This window comes from Paramisgurnus dabryanus, chromosome 15 (assembly GCF_030506205.2).
Source record: "Paramisgurnus dabryanus chromosome 15, PD_genome_1.1, whole genome shotgun sequence".
Classification (NCBI taxonomy): Eukaryota; Metazoa; Chordata; class Actinopteri; order Cypriniformes; family Cobitidae; genus Paramisgurnus; species Paramisgurnus dabryanus.
In genome coordinates, this window is record NC_133351.1 from 23187955 (window position 1) to 23209574 (window position 21620).

Below are 21620 nucleotides of genomic sequence, written 5' to 3' on the forward strand. Positions count from 1 at the left end.
CCAATAAAGGTTGCGGCTGAAAGCTGCCGTGTTAGGGGTCCACCATGATAGGTTTTCAAAGGCAAGCAAATATTACATTTGCGACAATAAAATTACTCTTTTCTTCCTACAGGCAGAAATGTGCAACATTACTGTAATTTCAGCAAATTCATTGCATTCACGATTTAGAGATGATGCAAAGGTGTGCATTTGCAATTGATTTTCTGTTATTTTTATTTACTGAAGCATTATATTTAAAGATTACTGGTTGGTGTAAGATACTGTTGGTTTATTTGTATATTCATATGTACAGATTTAGTTCTTCAGAAAAAAATGTAAACCCCATAACTCATCATCAGGCAAAGCCTTGTGTGCGCCTGGTAGATTTACTGTAGTAACACTCCATCTGGGAACAGACAAAAGTTGGACTGTTTACCTTTGCTGACTTTGGGGGAGATGGTAGAGAAAATGGTCCATCAATCAGAGTCGCTCTGGGCTCTACAGCAGAGAAATGAGGCAGAGGAGACTGTGCCAGGAGCCACTTGCACTGCTGCATGATGGGAAAGCTTGCATTTCCCCTCTGAAACATCATTTGCGAACACAAAAGCCGTCTGTCCCCTGGAAGTTTTGTAGCAGAACTGTGGGATGTTTTCGTAATTTGGCTCTTTCCCACTGGTCGACTTTATTTTGAAGTTCCTCTGATTTCCTATTGGATCAGATTAGAGCAGCAATGGTAACTTAAACACATCATGATAAACAGGACCGAATCGATTGTTTCTGTACCACTATCTCTGAGGTTGCTGCTGTAAGCCCTTTTCACTAGTGTCAGTCAAACAGGTAGTTTTTATGCATACTAAGTGTGTTAGTGTGCAAATCAGTGATCTACAGTGTGATCCTGATCTACGGCAGTGCTATTGCATATTTGCAATACTAATTGACTGTATTATTGTAATATGAATGTTATATTTAGTGCTATTACGTGCATAAAAATTTTAAGTAATTAAACAGTACTCATTCCGATGATTTGTTTAGCCATTTGCTGCACTTCATCTGTATTTAATCCTACACATCTGTGCCAATAGATATACATGAAAATGTAACAATTTTGTTAAAATTTGCACAAAGTAAATCTTAGAAATCCACCCCTAAATCCAACATCACTGCGGCAAAAGCACATTGTACTAAAATGTTTCGAACAAGATAGCACACATTAATGTGAATTATCCACTTTGTTAACAGTTACGAATTGCCATGACAAGTGCTGGTGTGCTTGTGTATTTACAGTCTGATTATATAAATTGAAGTTTACATTTATTCATTCTTTTATCCTGTTTGACCACCATCCTGTTTATGAAAACGCTGTCTGTCTTCAACCGTAATTACAGCTGTGTGGTGTGCTGCAGCTGGCAATTACAGCACGCCTATATTGTACAGAGAGTCGTGCTTTGATTCTGCACAGAGCCAGCTGAGATCAGACTCCACACACACTGCTAAATGAACAGTATGACCCCTCAAAGGCCCTCTTCATCACCAAGAGATTTGCTTGATTTATAACAGCCATTTTTTATGTCTGTCACCACGCTAAAATAAATCATCTTAGGTCAGCATGTATACGGTGGTCTACACTGGTCTATGCTGGTTTTGTGCTGGTGCAGGTGTAGCTGGTGGATCGCTATAATCATACTGTTTATCAGTTACGGTGAAGCTGCATGAATATATCTTGTTGTATCACTAAAATTCAGGACAGTACAGTAATGAAAACATGAAATAGAGTTTAATTTACATGAACATTGATAAGAGGTTTTCAGAGGTCCACTTAGATCAGAAAACCAGAGGTCTGTACCGAGACCCTAGCAGGTTTAGGTCTAAAAGTTTCACGTGTGCCTGGGACCAGGTCGGGTATAATATTAGCGGCCTCGGGTCTTGGGTAATTTAAAATTAACTATTTTCCCTCCAGCGTTTTAAAAAAAAGTTTCCAGCCAGTGCCAACATTTTTTATGATTTTCACAAAAGTTCAATGCCTTCTAGAAAATGTTCTTCTTTATAAACATACAATATATCAAATGAAAGAACAGACCCTCTGCTTTCAAAAAAAAAATCCTACCTTCATTAGTTTTCTTTTTATCACCTCTCAAATATATGAAGGTTTCTTCAAAAACACAAAAAATTTTTTAAAACGCTGAGATAATTAAATTTTTGCGACAGACTTCTCATAGAGATCAGATTCAGAGCGATCTAAAACATACACAGAGTTCTTTCTCTTTCACGTGAGGCATTACTTTTGGGTTGTATAAAAAGTGGATAATAGATTTGCGGAAAGCCGAAAATTCTTGTCATTGGCAGGAAAGCTTTTTCTCTTAACTCTTTCACCGCCAGCGTTTTTTTTAAAAAGTTGCCAGCCAGCGCCAGCGTTTTTCATGATTTTCACCAAAGTTTAATGCCTTCCATTAAATAAATAAACATACAATATACCAAATGAAAGAACAGACCCTCTGCTTTCAAAAAAAAAAAAAAAAAAAAACGTTTCATACTACCATCAGTTGTTCTTTTGTAATCAGCTTTTGAATATGGGTAGGTTTCTGCAAAAACACCACATTTTGAGCAAAAAAAGAGATAATTCCATTTTTTTGATGGACTTTTCATAGAGATCCCATTCAGAGCGATCTTTAAAACAGACACGGACATGCAGCAGCTTGCCATAGGGCAATACTTCCGGGTTTAAAAAGTTGCGGTAATAGCGGATAATAGCGGTATTGCGGAAAGACGGAAAATCTCGTCATTGGCAGGGAAACGTTTTCTCTTGATTGACGAGATATCTCGTCAATGGCGGCGAAAGAGTTAATTGACGAGATAACTGGTCAATGAAGGGGGAAAGAGTTAATGTGTTTTTGCTGAACAGACCCAAGAAGACCCAAACTATCTCGCATGTGTGCATCAAGTCCTTTTCCAACCCCCCAACCCCCGTCCCCGTTTGCCAAGAAAGTTTCTGACAACATTTGGCTGGCGGTAAGTTAATTTTTGTTAAAGCAACACTATGTAGTTCCATGTAAAAATGACTTACAGCTCCCCCATGTGGTTAAAAAGTGCAACAGTGCCTGGTATCAGACACTCTTCTGCAGGCAGGGTGAGGGGAGGGGCTGTGTTTCCTACCCTCCACCGTCACTTTCAGAGTGTGCTTGTAGCAGCTAGGAGGCTGCTCAGGTTGCAGCAACAGTACAATTTGTCCACTTAAAAGTTGTTCTATCACTGAAATAATTTTAGAGACATTATTTAAAGGTTAAAAAAACTACATAGTGTTGCTTTAAGTCAGACCTGTCAATAAATTTTAAATACACACTGTAAGCGGTTACCTTGGTGTCATTGTCAGATAACAAAAAAAGAGCAGAGGACTAATTTGGTTGGGAGGCCACCAGGGTTTCAGACTGCACACATGTCTGTGCCGTTTACATTCGGGTTCAGCCGGGTAAAAAAAAATGCCACTGTTTGACTATTTGTCTCAAGTCGGGTCTTTTATGCACGCCGGGTTCGGGTAAAAAGTGATTTGGATAATTTTGGGTCGGGCACATTTCTTTGCACCGGAGAAGACCTCTATTCTGAATGAGCCAAGTGGAATGGATATGAGGAATCCGCAGTGTGTAGTTAAAATGTGAAATGAAGTTTAATAAGTGAACAGGCATATGCGCGGAATTAAACACAGTAAAAGTGAATGGGTCCAATATCATTGGTCTTAAAAAGTGGGTGGGTCTTATATTTTAAGGTCACCCATGTCTTTGTTTCCAATTCTGAACTGTCAGTATTTCAACAAATAAAGCTTGTGTGTTTTTACTGTATGGCAACTAAAAGCGCAATGTTAATTAAAGCATTCAGAATAAAAGATCATAAAAAAGACCTCTAAAACTAGAGTACAAAATCCATAACCTTTCAACAATGACTGAATTTATTGGATTTGTTTGTCTGTTTTCATGGATGCAGGACACCCATTTAAAGTTCTTGTTATTATTGTATCATCTACCTGTCATTATTGCTGATCTATTCCCTCCTGACATTTATTTGTCACAATTGTTTTTGTTGTGAGTATTTCATTACAGAGTACTCTGCGTCATGCAACAGAGGATGTGAATAATGGTCTTTTAGTCACTTTAACTTGAAAGGAGACAAGGACTCTAAACAATAAACAGCATAGGCCTACCTTTTATTTTTTCATTAGTTGTGTTTTATGGAAGAATAGTTCATATTTCAAGTCCAAATTTAAACGTTATTGCTTTAGATTTTGTCTTCTTTTATCAATAATCCCCATGTGGTGCAATTATTTTGATGTGATCATTTTGTGGTGGAAGCAGATGTTTCTGTGGATGAGCACTACTGATATTCCTCTTGTATAAAGAATAAACATTTTTCATGATAACGTAGCACAGACCAAAATGTTGCACTCTTTTGTCAAATAAATATGACACGAATAAGATGAGAAAGCGTTGTTTGCAATGCCACAGAATACAAATGCTCATGTTAGACTAATACACAGTATTTTTTTAACAATGTGTCTTTATCTTTTCATACGAAAGCTAAGTTTAAAGAAGACTTAAAACTTTTGATGTTTAATGTAACCTTTGCCTGTGTGAGCCTAAAAGTAATGTCTTAAAAGGCATCTCTTTGAGGGATCAAAAGGTTCACCTTTAAATATAAAATTTTAGAGAAACAAAGATTATGGCTTCCAGTGATTCTAGTGTGTTTGTTTTAATGATAGCTCTTTTCTCATAGGTTTATACAAGGTATGGGAAATGTTATACTTTCAATGGGAATAAAACAAACTCCAGGAAGACGAAGCAAGGAGGGATGGGAAACGGGCTCGAGATTATGCTGGATATCCAACAGGATGAATATCTGCCCATCTGGAAGGAGACGAGTGAGTTATAATGCATCATAGAGATGAGTTGCAAGTGCAACATAATCCCATATTATCTCCTTATTATCTGGTTCAAACGTGTGCATGCTTTGTATCTGTTTAGATAAAAAAATTCTATTCCAGTGTTATTTCCAATGTTGTGTTTTCCCATTTGTAATGATGGAGGGATATGTGAGGTTTATCTTCACATTCACATTTTATGTTGTGCTCCCTTACACACCTGTTGTGTTAATATTCTGTTGTTTTGTGCAGATGAAACATCTCTAGAGGCAGGAATACGTGTTCAGATCCACAGTCAGGATGAGCCGCCCTACATCCATCAGCTGGGCTTTGGAGTTTCTCCAGGATTTCAGACTTTTGTTTCCTGTCAGGAGCAAAGGGTATGACCCATCCCTGAGATATCAGTGGCTCAAATTTTTAAAGCCAAGACAAATAATTATATTGACTATATTCGTCTAAATGTTTTTTCATATTTTCTCAGCAATAAACAAATATAAATATTTTAAGATCCATTAGAACTATAAACAACGTAAATACCAGTTTTATTTGATTGAGGCTATTCCCCTATTTCTGCAGAGCATTAACAAATTATACCTTGTTTGTGTAAATTTGTCAAGTATTGTCTTGATCAGAATATTTTAATTTTTGAAAACTTTTACAACATTTCATACTTCATTTTAAGAAAAACATGCTGTTCTTTGTTATTTTAAGTAAGAAATAAATAATAGTAAATAAAAATAGGTCCCAATAAATGAGCCAATTAGTGGAAATTCTTTGCAATTATAAAACTCAATTAGAGTCTTTTAAGTGCCAAGCAGTTGGAAAGTTACCTTGCATGCAAAAGCTAGATATATCACATAATAATGCATATTTGATGTCTGCATTCACTCAAATCTTCCTAACTAACCATCACTAGCTGACTACTCATACTGTCAGGCCAAACTTAAACCTATCCAAGCTCCAAACTGTTTGTCTGTCTGTGACACTAGAACCATCTCTATTGAAATTCTGAAAAGGGTGGAGTAAATCCCAGACCTGTTTAGCCAATAAAAATGCTTTCGGTCTGTCAATTATTTTGCACATGGGAAGCAGGAAGCCAAGTGCATTAGTTTGTTTTGTGAGATTATTATTTTGCTATTGTTGTTATGCGCATTAGTACCAATGCAAGTTTGAATAACAGCAATATGCAATGCAAAATCTGCACGTTAGACAAATATGAAATTTTTCAAAATTAGAGGTAATAAAAACTCTCACTGCTTCCTACACTTCTGTTACATCAGTGGTTTTCACGATTTTGGGCATTTACACCCCTTGTGTAGGGTGCATCATTTCACAAAAAAAAACTCAAACTTAGAACAATAAAGGACACATAGAGCTGATGGTCTATTTATGTGAGGCTTAATTGTACTGAAGTTATGATAAAATAATGTATTTTAAAAAATGTCATAAAAACTGGGGCCACCCTGGCACCATCTCTAGAACCACTGTTTGCAATATTATTGATACTATGCATGAAATGAAAAGCATGTTTTTTTCCTTATCATATTTTCTTTGGTTTTGTATCTCCTTCTCCTACAAACTCTGCCTCTCTTTTTACTGCACGCCCCCCCCCCCACACACACACACACTTTCTCTCCATTTATTACTCTCTTTCTCTCTGTAGTTGACCTACCTGCCCCAGCCCTGGGGGAACTGCCGCTCCACCAGCGAGCAGATGATTCCAGGTTACGATACCTACAGTATCAGCGCCTGCCGCCTGCGCTGCGAGACTCTCGAGGTTCTGCGTGAGTGCAAGTGCAGGATGGTGCACATGCCGGGTAACTCAACACCGCTGCATTCAATTCCCAACTCAACCTAATCAGTGCGCTAATGTATTCTGCTAATTGCCAAAATACTAAATGAATAAACTTTTCTTCATCTAATTTGCTCCAGGCAGTGGAGCTGAAAGCTTAACGCAGGTCTCTAAATTAACTTACTATCTAGTCACACAATATGAGGAACTCTGTTCATTAAGTGACTGGAGGTCAAATTTAGATAATCATGATTTGACAGGCCTCCCTCGAATATTAAATTACATTTATGTGTTACATACATTACTTTTTTCCAAAGCAATACAGTGCACTTACTATATAACTTGTATTTTTTTGTGAATCGAACCCATGACCTTTGCTCTACACTCTTAAGAATAAAGGTGCTATGAAAGGTTGTTTGCAGCGATGACATGTAACGGAGGCCAGCTAGTGTGAGAGAGCTGTGCAAACAGTAATGCAGAGTTCAGACTGCAAGATTTTAGCCCTGATTTTGACTCGCCGACAGGTTTTGAAAAATCGCCGACAAATGCCCGAAATCACAGGCAAATCGGTGCTCGTGCACGCAAGTGACAATCACACGTTGTGAATTATCAAAAACGTGATCGGAGAGAATTGCAGACAAGTCGCCGACACCCGTGAGATATCTGGACCTGTTTTGACTGAAAATAACATTGGCGATGACCTACAACCAATGAGAGAGCAGCATAAAGTTCAGGGAGGAGTTATGAAGGTACATCCCATAATATCAGCAAGCATGGATTTGGTTAAGAAAAGGGCTTCTTTTCTTTTTCTTTTTGCTACAAATGAGCGCACATGCAATTTGTATGGCAAGCTTCCTGCGGGCTACCATTTTTAATAATAATCCGCAGAATCACGTGAGAACTCCGGCCTTGCACGCGCGACCTCGCGTTGTTTCCTTGTCACTTCTCACGTGCGTTTGGCTGTGAGACGTAGTTTGCGGAACAGGACAAAGTTGTCGGCGATTCTTACTATGGTAAAGTCATGCTGTGTGAAACCCCCTGTCGCCGATCTGTTGTGAAGTGTAAAAACAGCAGTGACTGAATGCTACCCCAGATAGTCATGCAGTATGAAAAGATCTGTGACCCGACTACTTTGAAAATCATGCAGTCTGAACTCGGCATAAGTAAACCTCACTCCCGACCTGAAAGAGGTGCTCTAACGACAGACGCTAGAGGCCTTTATCCTCCTTTCTAGAGCGCCCAACTCCCATACTGTAGGACTGATGGAAAATATGAGTCGCACTCAGGGCGGTTGAAAGTAAGATTGGAAATAAAAGTGGTGCCGTGACCCGGGGTGGGAGTAAGGTTTAGGGGGTGAGTGTAATGATGGGTAGCTTGTGTGAGAGAGCTGTGGAGTTAGTAAACCTCACTCTCCAATCTGAAGAGGTGCTTTAGTGACAGACACTAGATGCCATGGCCTGTAGTCTCCTTGTTAAAGGTCCCGACCCCCATGCTGGACCAATCGCCAGTTTGAGTCCCACTTGGGGCGGGTTCGAGTAGGGCTGGTTACATATGGAAGAACCATTTTTGGTGTTCCACAAAAGCTTTACATGAATGGCACTTAAAAGAAGCATCTCTTTTTACCTTTTAGTCTGTAAAACCTTTGTCCACTACAAAGAAACTTTTGTGCAACATAAATGTTCTGTGGATCTTAAAGGTTCCATATAGAACCATACAGCCTGACAAAGAACCTTTTAGGGATATTAATTTTTTTTTTTTTTTTTTAAAGATATTTTTTGGGCCATTTTTGCCTTTATTGGATAGTAATTAAGGAGACGACAGGAAAGTATAGGGTGAAGAGAGGGGTATGGGATTGGCAAAGGACCTCGAGCCGGGATTCGAACTCGGGTCGCCAGAAGTGCGTCTGCACCATGTGTCGGAGCACCGTCCACTACACCATCGGCTCCGACAGGGATATTAATTTTTGTGAGTGTACCAATTGAGCTAAAGGAACAGATCAATCTCTCATACAGTATCCCTTTAAGAAACATTTTTAAAAATATGCTTATTTTCCATGCAGCTCCCCTAGAGTTAAACATTTGAATCTTAAAGTTTTGAAATCCATTAAGCCCATCTCCGGGTCTGGCACTACCACTTTTAGCATAGCTCAGCACAATCCATTGAATCTGATTAGACCATTAGCATCACGCTCAAAAATAACCAAAGAGTTTCAAAATTTTTCCTATTTAAAACTTGACTCTTCTGTAGTTACATTGTGTACTTAGACCGACTGACTTTGCTGCTGTAACATGGCTGCAGCAGGCGCAATGATATTACGCAGCAGCCGAAAATAGTCCCCTTGGTTACTTTCAAAAGCAGGGAAATATTTTCAGGCACTACGTAATATCATTGCGCCTCCTGCAGCCATGTTATGGCAGCAAAGTCAGTCAGTCTTAATACACAATATAACTACAGAAGAGTCATGTTTAAAATAGGAAAAATATTGAAACTCTTTGGTTATTTTTAGCGCGATGCAAATGCTTTAATCAGATTCAATGGATTGTAAGAATCAAATGTTTAACTCTAGGGGAGCTGGAAAATGAGCATATTTAAAAAAAAGAAAAGTGGAGTGTCCCTTTAAATATATGAAAGATATGATGACCCAGCACCTGCCAATATCGTAGCTAACACTCCCCAACCGCAAAACCAAAATACGCTGTCAGAGTATTTATTCTCTCTATTGATGCCCTCTCTTGGAAAACCAACAACTTGTGGATTGAGGGACGTTCTCTTTCCCCAGAAACCTCTTTTCTAATTATTTTCACCAGACCTGAGTTGTTATAAGGCTTTCCCGTGTACGTCTGACTGTCGGTGGTCGAGCTCTAATGGAAGCTCTGCACCTCTGCCTTTCTCCTTTAATGTTTCCAAATCAATCTCCCATAATGCAAATTGAAAAGAGAGGCTGTTCCAGAAGCATTTACTCAAAGGCCATTTTCACTTAGTTGCCACACATATTTCTTAAGACCGGTTGTTCTTTTGATGGATTCGGATGGCGAGTTGGACCTCATGTGGCATTGTGTTGATGGGAATTGGGTTTTAAGGCATTCTAAATGCATCTTCGGGGAGGGCCAGGATCTGTCCGTTTTGGGTGCAATTAGATCCAGACTTATGGTCACGAGGAAGGCGTAAGAAAATGGAACACCACTTCCGCAAGCACACGCTGCCCTCCATCATTTCGGGATGAATAACAAAGCTGAGCTGTTATTTTAATGCACTGCTTTTTTCTCTCAAGCCTTTTCATCCTCAGCTGGCTGTAAAAAGCCAGTAATCATTTTTGGCTTTTGATTGATCAGAGTCATTATGTGTTTTGTTTCTCAGGAGATGCCGATATCTGTACTCCCAGCAAAATCAAATGTGTGGACAAAGCACTTGGTAAGCAAGCATTTTTCATTTTTGCAAACACCCCAGAGTGTAATATCTCTGGAGTTAGTGGACACCAATAATTAAATACCAGATAAACAGACATTTCTGTGCATGGTTTGGGGGACGGCTGGGTAGGAGAGGCAGAATTACACCGGTGATTATTTCTCTTTCATGGGAGCTGTAGACTCAGTTCATGAATGAGAATGATGTTTCTGGTCTTTTCTCCGGCGCATTCACAGAACCTTGACATCCTTTATGGAACAGCATTAAGCTGGAGATCCCCGCGGTGCATTAGCCGCTGATATCCTCACAGCGTTATCACATGCTGAAGGTGTCTTGTTCCACTGATTTTATGATGCTCGTAAATGGAGCGGCTCATGAAAAGTTGATGATGAGAGATGTATTGTTACAAATATTATAGTCCTTATCTAATAAGGCAGAAATGTAATTATCTCCCCAGCCCTGACCCCATTTAACGGGTAGTTGAACTAAATCTAGATGTATCTTTACAGAAGGGTTTATACAGTACTTACATTGTATTGGCCTATTCAAATAAAATAACTAAATTCTTCATCTTTATTGGTAACATTAGTGATTTAATTCCATTTCATGGTGGAATGAGTCTTTTTCACACAAATCAACCAAACTTATCCATGCATACAAAAATAAACATGTTCATTCACAAGTTGACATTTATTTAATACTAAAAGTGGTTTAACTGATTGGTTAGAGTGAACATATTCATCCAAAAGAAGGGAACGCCAGCTAAATGTTTAATGCAATTTGTGTCTTTCCTCTCAGCATGTCTGCATATTTGTGTGTGTGCTCTTTTCTGGATGCCCTTCAGAAACTAAATTAAATCTGAACAACACGCCGAGTGTGTTTCAAGCGTCTTATGAATGATTGTTTAGCGTTGATGTTATCTCTCCACATTAGTTTGATGAATGAAGAATATGTGTGCAGGTGTGGGCCAGAGCACCTGATCTCTCTCTCTCTCTCTCTCTCTCTCACACACACACACACACACACACACACACACACACACACACACACACACACACACACACACACACACACACACACACACACACACACACACACACACACACACACACACACACACACACACACACACACACACACACACACACACACACACACACACACATGTTGGTGTATGTGGTTTACGGGGACATCTCCATAGACGCAATGCATTTTATACTGTCCAAACTGTTATATTCTATTCCCCTTACCTACCCCAATCCCTAACCCCAATGTCACAAAAACCTGTTGCCAGTCTTTAATCTATGAAAAACTATCATTTAGTATGTTTTTTTAGCTTTTCCGTTTATGAGGACACTCTCTGTGTCCCCGTAAACCACCTTTATAGCATAATAAACATGTTATTATACACTATTCAAGTCCTCGTAAACCACAAAGACCAACCGACACACACACACACACACACACACACACACACTGTTCGTCTAAATCTTCTGCTTTAATCTGATCTTCTGTGTCCTCTGTCTGTGTTACAGCGCTGTTACAGAAAAGTTCAGGTGACACATGCTCCTGTGAAACTCCATGTAACCTTACACGTTATGGTAAAGAGCTTTCCATGGTCAAAATCCCCAGCAAAGGCTCTGCCCGCTACCTATCCAGGAAATACGACAAGTCAGAAGAGTATATCAGGTCTGTAAGCCTTTCCACCTGACATATACACACTCTTAAAAACAAAGGTGCTTCACGATGCAGAACAGTTTTTGTCTGTATGGTTCCATAAACAACTTTTAACATCTGAACCTCTAACATCTTTCTGTTTCATTAAAGTTTCCTTGTAGTGATAAATGGTTCTTTAGATTAGAAAAAGCATGGAAAAATTGGTTCTTTGAGGATCCAATTTTTTTTTATGGCAAGCTGTAAAGAACTTTTCAGCCCCTTTATTTTTTTTATTCTGTACTGAAAAATATAATTTATTTGAAAGGTTCAAAACGACATATTAAGACAGACTACATGTAAACTACAAAATGTAAATAAACATATGTATACTTCAATTACAGCTTAAAACTCTTAAAAATAAAGGTTTTGTCTGGCTGTATGGTTTCATAAAGAATCCACAGTTTTTAAAGGGAACATATCATGAAAAAAGTTTTAAAGTTTAAGTGCTATAATTGGGTTCCCAGTACTTCCATCAACCTAAAAAATGTGAAAAAGATCAACCCAGTAACTTAGTTTTGGTAAACCATTCTCTGCAAGCATGTGAAAAAACAGGTCATTGAAATTTGGCTCCTCTTGTGATGTCAGAAGGGGATAATACCGCCCCTTAATCCGCATTATCCATCCACGGCACTGCCATTTAGTGCAGAGATCAGCTCACTTGCATTTTTAAGGACACACCCAAAAACGGCACATTTCTGCTCACACCTGCAAAGTGGCAATTTTAACATGCTATAATAAATGATCTATATGATAGTTTGAGCTAAAACTTTACATACGTACTCTTAGGGAAACGCCAAAGATTTATTTGACATCTTAAAAAAGTCTTGTGAAATGTCCCCTTTAAGAAAGATTCAATAGACTTTATTTAATGCCATCACTGTGAAGAAAACACTTTAAAAGAGTGTACAGTACAATAAGGCTGGCATGGATGGCATATATTTGTAAAACCTGAAAATCCATGTCATTCCAGTATCATTTGAGAATATTCAAATTTGAATCTTGCAAAAAATGGTCTCTAGCTGTCACTGGATGGTACCCTTTCAAAAAGTACACATTTGCACCTAAATAATGCATATTAGTACTTCAAAGGTATATATTAATTCCTTAAAGGTACATATTGGTACCAACTATATAGACTATTCAGCAGCAACAACATAAACCATCAGCTTTTGTGGCACAAACTTATCTTTCGGTAGACTTACACATTGAATCAATAACAACAGGATCCTTAGAGTAGATTATTTTTTAATAACAAGCATTATAACAAATAATTAACAAGTAAATGAACTTAGTTTAAATCATAACTAAAGCGTATCAACCATTACACTGAGCTTACGTTATTGTGTAATTTAATGTATACAATTTTAGCTACAGATCCTTAAATTCTTGCCTGGCTGCCAAATCCAGGTCTCTATGTGATTCATGCTTACTGTCTCCTCTCGTCTTTTGGAAACCTTAACCTTAACAATTGTTTTCACAATGTATTCCAGAGGTCAATTTAGTTGCTAGTCAGACCAATAAACAAGCACAGACTAGAAGTTAACTTTGGATCAGGCGCATAACCATGGCAACGCACGTGAGTCCGATAAAAAATGTCTCAATATTAACATGTAGAGCTTAGGACGTTTTAAAAGGGTACTGCCCCAGTAACAGTCTGGGAAAAGTTTATTTTTATTTTTTTTATTTTTTTTTTTGACAGTGTATTTGAGTTAAAAGAAGCTTTTGTTTTAGGTTAAAATAGATTTAAATCTATTGTATAATATTCACAAACATATTTTATTAATAAGTTTTCTGCTTAACTTAGTCTTATTGTTTAATTTTAGAGACAACTTTCTTGTCTTGGACATATTCTTTGAAGCTCTAAACTATGAAACAATAGAACAGAAAAAAGCATACGACGTTGCAGGATTATTAGGTGAGTCATCTAGTAATTAATTATATAAATAAAATGGTAACACTTTACAATAAGGTTCATTAGTTTACAGTAGTTAATGTATTAACTAACTTGAACAAACCATGAGCAATACATTTGTTACATTATTTATTCATCTTTGTTAATGTTAGTTAATAAAAATGTAAGCTTTAATTGTTTGTTCATGTTAGTTCAGAGTGCATTAACTAATGTTAACAAGATTTTAATAAAGTATTAGTAATTGTTAAAATTAACATTAACAAAGATGAATAAATGCTGTATAAGTGCAGTTCATTTTTAGTTCATGTTAACTAATGTAGCTAACTAATGTTAACTAATGAACCTTTTTGTAAAGTGTTACCAATAAAATAGTATTTCTGTACATAAAAATGCTTTTCATCTCTATCCTAGAAAACGACTTTGAGAATGGAAGAACAGTTGTTAACCGCTTTGTCTTGTTTGTTTTCAGGTGACATTGGTGGACAGATGGGTCTTTTTATAGGGGCTAGTATTCTCACCATATTGGAGATTCTGGACTACGTATACGAGGTAATCGTGTATTGTTTTCACCTACTGCATCTGTCCTGTGTGCATTTATTTTCACCCAATAGTTCTGAAGGAAGCCCAGGCAGGCTCTGTATTCTCTTTCTACATTGTAAAGAGTATTTCTGGATAAGAGCAGATACAGTGAGCTGAGCCACATAAGAGCTGAGACTGCAAAACTCACTTTATACCCCTCATTTGTCCTTCTGCCCTTTTCCTCTGCTTGCTTCCTTAGTTGATCAAACACAGGATGAAGCGTTTACTCAGACCACAGCGAGAAGACAAGAAACACAACCAACCGCAGCAACAGGCCAGCACGGTCGCCACAGTAAATCTTGAGGAAATGAAAGCTAAGGTGAGCAACATGTTAATCTAACAACAGTGACAGCATAGATTAAATATGTGAAAAGAAATAAAAAAAGAGTAATTCAGCTGGTAGAGCATTGTATAAGCAACATTAAGGTTGTGGGTTCAAATCCCAACATACACATACTGATAAAAATGTCAATTATGGATTAAGAGTTCAATTCATGGGAAATTGTTCATGACTATGCTTTATTCTTAAAAATTACAGTATTATTCTGATTTTTTAATTATTTATTTATAGCAAATGGTCCAAAATAGTTTTTAAGAATGTTCAATGATTATGGGTATAGATGGTTTCATCGAACTTAACTTCTAGTCTCTGTTTGTTTAATGTTTGGCTAGTGGCTAAACTGAATACTAGAAGAAATACCTCATCGTAAATAACATATTTTTTGGTTTCCTAAAGACGAGGGGAGACGGTGATCATGGATTAATATTTGGCGAAGGGAGGTTTGGCAGCCAGTCTGTAGTTAACATTGCAGTGACGGCTCGTTACTGCTCATCCGGGGGCGCTAATTCAAAATAAGTGTTTGGAGTGTCATGTGTGTTGTTTGCGTTTTCAAAATATTTGTTTGTTGCGTCATGTAAATAATGTGCATTATGTGTTTTGTCAAAATAAGTGCCTGCTCCACAAGCGTCAAAACTGTTTATAATAAAAGAGACGCTCACGTTCACAAAATACACGCAAGACACTCCCTTAACAGTAAACTCTGATTACGCATGAGATTATGCGAGTATCTGGCAAACGCGAGTGCCTCTTTTATCATAAACCCTTAAAGGAGCATTTCACCCGTAGAAACATTAATCTTTATTGAAAGTGTGTCATATTTGTATTCAAAATGTAACATGCATTTAGAATTTGGTGCATATTGGACCGCAAAAAGGGGTGTTTGTAGTCTCACTCCCTCAACAAAGATATTGGACTTCCTTCTTTCAATGATTTTTACATCATTGAAAGAAGGAAGTGCAACACTGAAATCTGTATTTCTCCTGTCTCAGCGGAAACTGAGGAAATGATGCACAACTATTCAAAACATGCTGGGGTTCTAACTATACAAAGCTTTATGCAAATGACGCATCTGCAGCAGGCACTTATTTTGACAATACACGTGATGCACACAGGATCTCTCGATGCGCAGAACACATATTTTAAAAAAGGAACTACACACATGACGGGCTACATACATGTTGTGACAAACTTCGCATCGAGCGCCCCCAGAAAAAAAGAAGTCACCGGCCGCCACTGTAACATTGTATGTAGGGATGCTAAACAATTAATCGCAATTAATCGTTAGCAGAATAAAAGTTTTTACACACATGTAAACATTTCTAAAACATATACATGCATGTGTGTACATTTATTTATACAAAGTTATTATACACAATTCACACACATATATGATGTAAACAAAATATTTTATTCTGCTAACGATTAATCGCGATTAATCGTTAAGAATCCCTAATTGTATGCATTAATTTTACACAGCGACGTTAGCTCAGTATAGTTTTTGATACACTTTAGCTATGATTTGAACTAAGATAATCTACTTATTATTTATTTTGCTTGTTAAAAGAAATAAACTACTCTTAAAGGACTCTATTGTTTTTGATTCTTTGCAGAGATTTCCAAAAGTTAAATTTGTTCTACGAAAGCCGTTTGTTTAGGTTGTTACTGCTTAAACCTCTATAGGTGGGGTCTTTAGTTTACAGAGTGGGCAAGTTGTTGAAAGCATGGGAGTGGTCTAATTCATTGGCTGTGTATGAAGAACATAAGCTAAGCTTACAGTTTTAATTAACAGCATTCAAAATAATTTTGTATGATTTTTATTTATTTACTAATTGGTGATCATAATTATTTTGCTGTTGCATCATTTAATGCAAGCAATAAGCCAGACCACATACCAGAGGTTCAGTTTTAGCCAAACTGTAGTTTGGGGAGTTTGTCTGCAACCAACCATAGCAAATTCGCCATATGCATTAATTATGCGTTATCACAGTGAGTCACATTCTGTCACATTCCTTCAAGGCATTTTTTTCAGAATAGAGCCGTGTGTAAGATGTGAGAGTTTAAAAAAAATCCTTGTAGAAACCATCTAACTCTCGTTGTTCCTGTCAGGACTCTGGCGAGATGAGTCGGAGTCACTCGGAGGGTGCTTACGCGAACACCGTCCTCCCAAATCATCATCATCAACATCGTACCCATCGCAGAGTGTTTGAAGACTTTGCCTGCTAGGAACCTGCCCGGCAGCTCTAGTGCTGTTGACGACTACAGAAAGAGTCTCTGTGTACTGAGTTTGGGCTCAGTGATAGACCCTCAGACCTCAGCGCTGATCTCTTTTACTGTCACCAGTTAAAGCTACAGCCAAAGTCGAACTCGAAACCCTTGCTTCTAACCGAACGCAGGCACGGATCGGACAACACATTGCGTTCCGGCGGGAGACCTGTCTGACACCACCTTCTCTACCCCTCCTCTCAATGGAAGTGACATCACTGACAAATCTTAGATTTTTAAATTGAATACTTTGGTATTGGTCCTCTGTAATATCAAGGCATAGATTGCATGACATAGATCCACTTTATTTATTCTTCAGATACTGTTTAAACATTACATTTTTTATATTTTGTCAGCTGTTAAGATTTTTCTTAAGTGAATTCTCATCTTGTGAAATATTATAATACAAATTAATCTACAAATGTAAATGATGTATTTTGAATCATGGCTATCAACCCTTAGAATCCAATCGCTTTATTCTCATAAAGTAAATCATGAGAAAGGTGTAGAATAGTGAGTGTCAGAAAAAGTCAAATGTATCCAATTGGGTATTGGGTATGTCTGGTAAATGCTTTGTTTATCTCAAATGATTTGTGATTTATTTAACTTAAAGTATATTGAATAGTCCACTAATTTTGTAATGTTATTTATAGAGATACATGTGAGTGGTAATGGGTGTCATTAGCAGCAACAACATAATCTTTTTGTAAGGTTATTTCTCTTTGGAGAGCAGAATGTGTACAGTAAAACCCAGATGACATGGTGGTAACCATATGGACAATGTTTATTTCAACCATCCAACGGCTGATGGATTCACTTTCCCAGACCTCCCAAATATGTTTAATAAAACTGACCTCATGTTCCTAGTTTATCTTATGAATGAGACCGAGTTAAACAGCCCCACGGAGAATGGTATACGATGTTTGCTCAACACACTTTCGAACTGTGAGTAATCGCTAGATGTTTGAAAGTTAGTCATTGAGTTTTGTTTTTCCTCTGTATTAGTAGTCAAAGGTGCAGCACTATCTCTGACAAAAAGCCAGATGTGAGAAGCATATTAATGAGGAGCTTACAATTTTTCTGTGTATGAAAATAAGCAAGCACTGACATATTTCACTTTTCCCATGTGCTGCCGGTATAACCATATCATCTAATGTCAGTAATGCATTTGTGTTTACAAATATATTTTTTATATTGCCATGAGTGAACCGTGTAGCACCTCCAGAAATTCCATGCACGGTCTTGGCCAACATTCCAAATAGTTATGCACATTTTTCAAAAATGTATTTCCAGCATATTCGATCCATAAGCAATGCTTACAAGTGGAATTGGCAGTGGTTTCAACGAACAAATTTAATTTTGTAGTCAGACATTTGAAGTGTAGTAATGACAATAGTATGTTTGTCTGATTCATATTTATAATATGTGTACGATTTAAAAACAAAAATCAGTAAAACCATATATTTATGTCAATTTCTTTATAAGTAAATGCGTTATATACATTTTTGCTATATAGAACATGTTTTCATTTCCTCTCCCATGTTAAATTTTATAAATGTGGCACTACAGTATTATAAGTCTTAGTGAAACAGATACGTACTGTATACTTTTTTAGTAGATACAATGAGCAAGAAAGACTCTTTTTCAGTGCATTTTGCAAGAATGCATTTCATTTATGGATATCAAAACCATGCACTCATAGTCACAAAGTAATCATGGCTAATACAGGCTTTAAACGTTCATAAAATTGCATCACAGTGACATTTTTAAAGGTTCCCAGTCAGAGTCTGATGGTACCCTGAGTCGGTTATGCATAATAATACAGTTTACTGTCATAAATAACTCTGCTCTCAGCGGTGAATGCAAAATAGCTGACATACCAGTGCATGTCAAAGAACTGCAGTGGAACAAATCACTCAGATTTGATTTGGCATTATCTATCAACCTCATGCAGTACAGTCGTATATTTCTGCACTTGTGGCCTATCTTACATGTGCAGAAGGGATTCCTGCGAATGTTGAAATGCAATTGCGTTTGCACAACTCGGAGGTCCTTTAAAAAGGACTATATTTGTACTCTCTGGAAACAGTGTTTTCAACAAAGTACATGCCAGAAATTTTGTGCAATTTATCAAACGGTGAATTCAGATACTTTTCATTAAAATTACACTGCCCAAATAAATGCTCACACATGCTTCTAAAATAATTTTAATTCTCAGTTGACTTATATCAATTAAAATTCCTTCACCTCTACTGTTTAAGATTCAAACTCCAGTTTAATACTCAAAGCGATGTTTAGCTTTGTGTGTATTTTAAAAATTGTTACAGCTTTGAAGTGCTGCTCATTTCCACCCGATTTTGGCAGTCGGACCACCATTTAGCTCCAAGAGGGGGCCGTAAAATGAAGCACGGAAGCAGCGTATAGTGTAAACAGACTGTTGAGATTTCCACACGATTAAAGGCATCAGGACTAATCAGGCTAATTACCCATTACACTCCAGAGCCTAATGGACTGTGCACAAGACTACAACACATAATACAGTTTGTACAAAGGTCTGCTGTTATGACCGTGGTTTCCGTTAGAACACATTTTATAAATGTAACGATGGTACGTACTGAAGTCCTATAATAAAATCTTGATAAATTAACTGCATTGGCTTTGTTCATTTCGTGGTAATGAGAAAAGCACGCTCACACCGTGCATTTGACATCATTTGATTTTCTCAGTGAGTGCCTATAAGACATATTAAAAGAACCTTTCCGGTTGAAGATAAGCAAAGATATTGGATATAACAAGATTAAGCACTGCTAATGCTGTGAATAGAGGACAATACAACTCTTTGAATATGACCGCTTTGGCAACGGAAGTCCCGCTTCCAGTTAAAAGGCCCTATCATAAAATCAGTAAAGACTGATGATTCTCAAGAAGAGGGATTTTTATAGTCACGTTAGGTGCTCAATGTCTTTGCTGCCTTCATTTTTTTAGTTGAGCAACTCAGATTTACAAGTCATTTTACTTACTATTATTTATCTTGACTAGAGATGCGTTATTATAACATAAAATATAGTTGATATAAGTCAACTTTGTTTTATGAGGTTATAGCAACTCATCTCTAGTCAAGATAAATAATAGTAAGTTAAAATGACTTGTAAATCTGAGTTGCTCAACTTAAAAATGTAATGCTGGGTACACACCAAAAGATTTTTTACATCTTATAAGATTTTCAAAATGTGATAGACCACAAACATGAGGATAAAAATTCTAGATTTAAACGTTTTGCTGTGTGGTGTGCCATGATGTGTCAAAGACAGCACACCACTTACAAACAGATTTTCAACCAGAGACTCGACTGTGAACACAGGAAATCTTTCATAATCTCGCAAGACTTCAGAATAAGCATGGTGGACGATATGCAGGAATTAATTTCAATAGTGTTTGGAATCATTTTCACAGAAAATTCAAGGGAAAATAAGAAAAGGGTTTGGGTGAAGTCGTGGAGACAGCGGGAACATGGTCTGTACAAGTTTACTTTGTATCAACTTTGTGCTGCTCCATGACTGCTTCCGTCTTTCATCATCTTGCTTTCTGATTGGATATTGTTTCATTTCATGGATAATCTCAAGAGCATGCATGCGTTTGTCCTCTGGGTTCCCCTCACACATCAGGATTTCTGATCATAAATATTAAAGATGTTTAATATTTTCGATTCGCAATCTGGCGGCTCCGATGTTCTTCCGATCAGGTTCGGACACTCTTAACACACCTCACACAACGGGACCATTGATAAGATAATCCGTAGAACCATCAAGATAATCGGGAAACAGCTAGGATCGTCGGAAGGGGGGAAATCGTCCCAAAATCAGCATGATTATCTTTTGGTGTGTACCCAGCATAAGGCAGCAAAGAATTTTTTCTTTGTAGTAAACAAAACAACATCAAAAGGTGTTTTTAGTGCAACTTGAGCCTAAAAAAACAAAAGTTGAGGTACAGTTGATGTGATATTTATAAAATATGTTAAATATGTTGATTTTAGCAGAAGATTTTAGAAATTTCTGACTTTTTCCATTCAAGTACATAGGAATTTAATCTTGCATTACTGATGTAATTGTCCAGAGGCGTCACAAACACGGCCTTGTGGCACGACTTTGAGACAAGCTGTGTGTACTGTATAAACTTTATAAGCTCATGTATATGAATATCGCAGAATATAACACTGACTTGCCTGTTATTCTATTATAACAACCAGAAATACATTGCAATGACATTGCTATGAACAAATATGCTGTTATAACAAATGTTAAATGTATAGTGCATCCAAAAATAAAAAGTCTGTTATCATTTTCTCATCCTCAAGTTGTTAAAACCTGGATACATTTCTTTGTTTTGCTAAACACAAAGGAAGATATTTTGAGCAATGTTTGTAACCAAACCGTTTTTGAGCACAATTAACTTCTATAGTATTCTGTCCGTATACTTTGAAAGTCAATAGCGCTCCTGTTTCCGGCTTGATTACAAATATCTTTCTATTGTTGTATTTTTTATGGTTCAGCAGAACATAGAAATTTATACTTGAAGGTGAGTAAATCATGACAAAATTTTTATTTTTGGGTAAACTATCCATTGAAATCGGAAATATACAGCATCAAATTGGGTGTGATTTCGCCAAAAAGGTTTTAGATTAATTCAGGATTAGGCCTTAGTTAAGGACATTTCAGTCCTTTTAACAAACAAA

At 37.2% G+C, this 21620-nt stretch overlaps 1 protein-coding gene across 1 annotated transcript in view; it reads left to right on the forward strand.

Annotated features, from left to right (window-relative positions):
• Window positions 1–19501, forward strand: part of asic4a (acid-sensing (proton-gated) ion channel family member 4a) — a 117134-nt gene extending 97633 nt beyond the window's left edge. Inside the window, exons 2-10 of the mRNA XM_065292807.2 lie at window positions 4738–4882; window positions 5135–5262; window positions 6546–6699; window positions 10032–10085; window positions 11615–11768; window positions 13619–13710; window positions 14177–14256; window positions 14486–14605; window positions 16733–19501. Coding sequence (XP_065148879.1) covers window positions 4738–4882; window positions 5135–5262; window positions 6546–6699; window positions 10032–10085; window positions 11615–11768; window positions 13619–13710; window positions 14177–14256; window positions 14486–14605; window positions 16733–16849 — 1044 coding nt within the window. The 3' untranslated portion in view covers window positions 16850–19501. The remainder of the gene's footprint in view (window positions 1–4737; window positions 4883–5134; window positions 5263–6545; window positions 6700–10031; window positions 10086–11614; window positions 11769–13618; window positions 13711–14176; window positions 14257–14485; window positions 14606–16732) is intronic.
• The last annotated feature ends 2119 nt before the right edge of the window (window positions 19502–21620 follow it).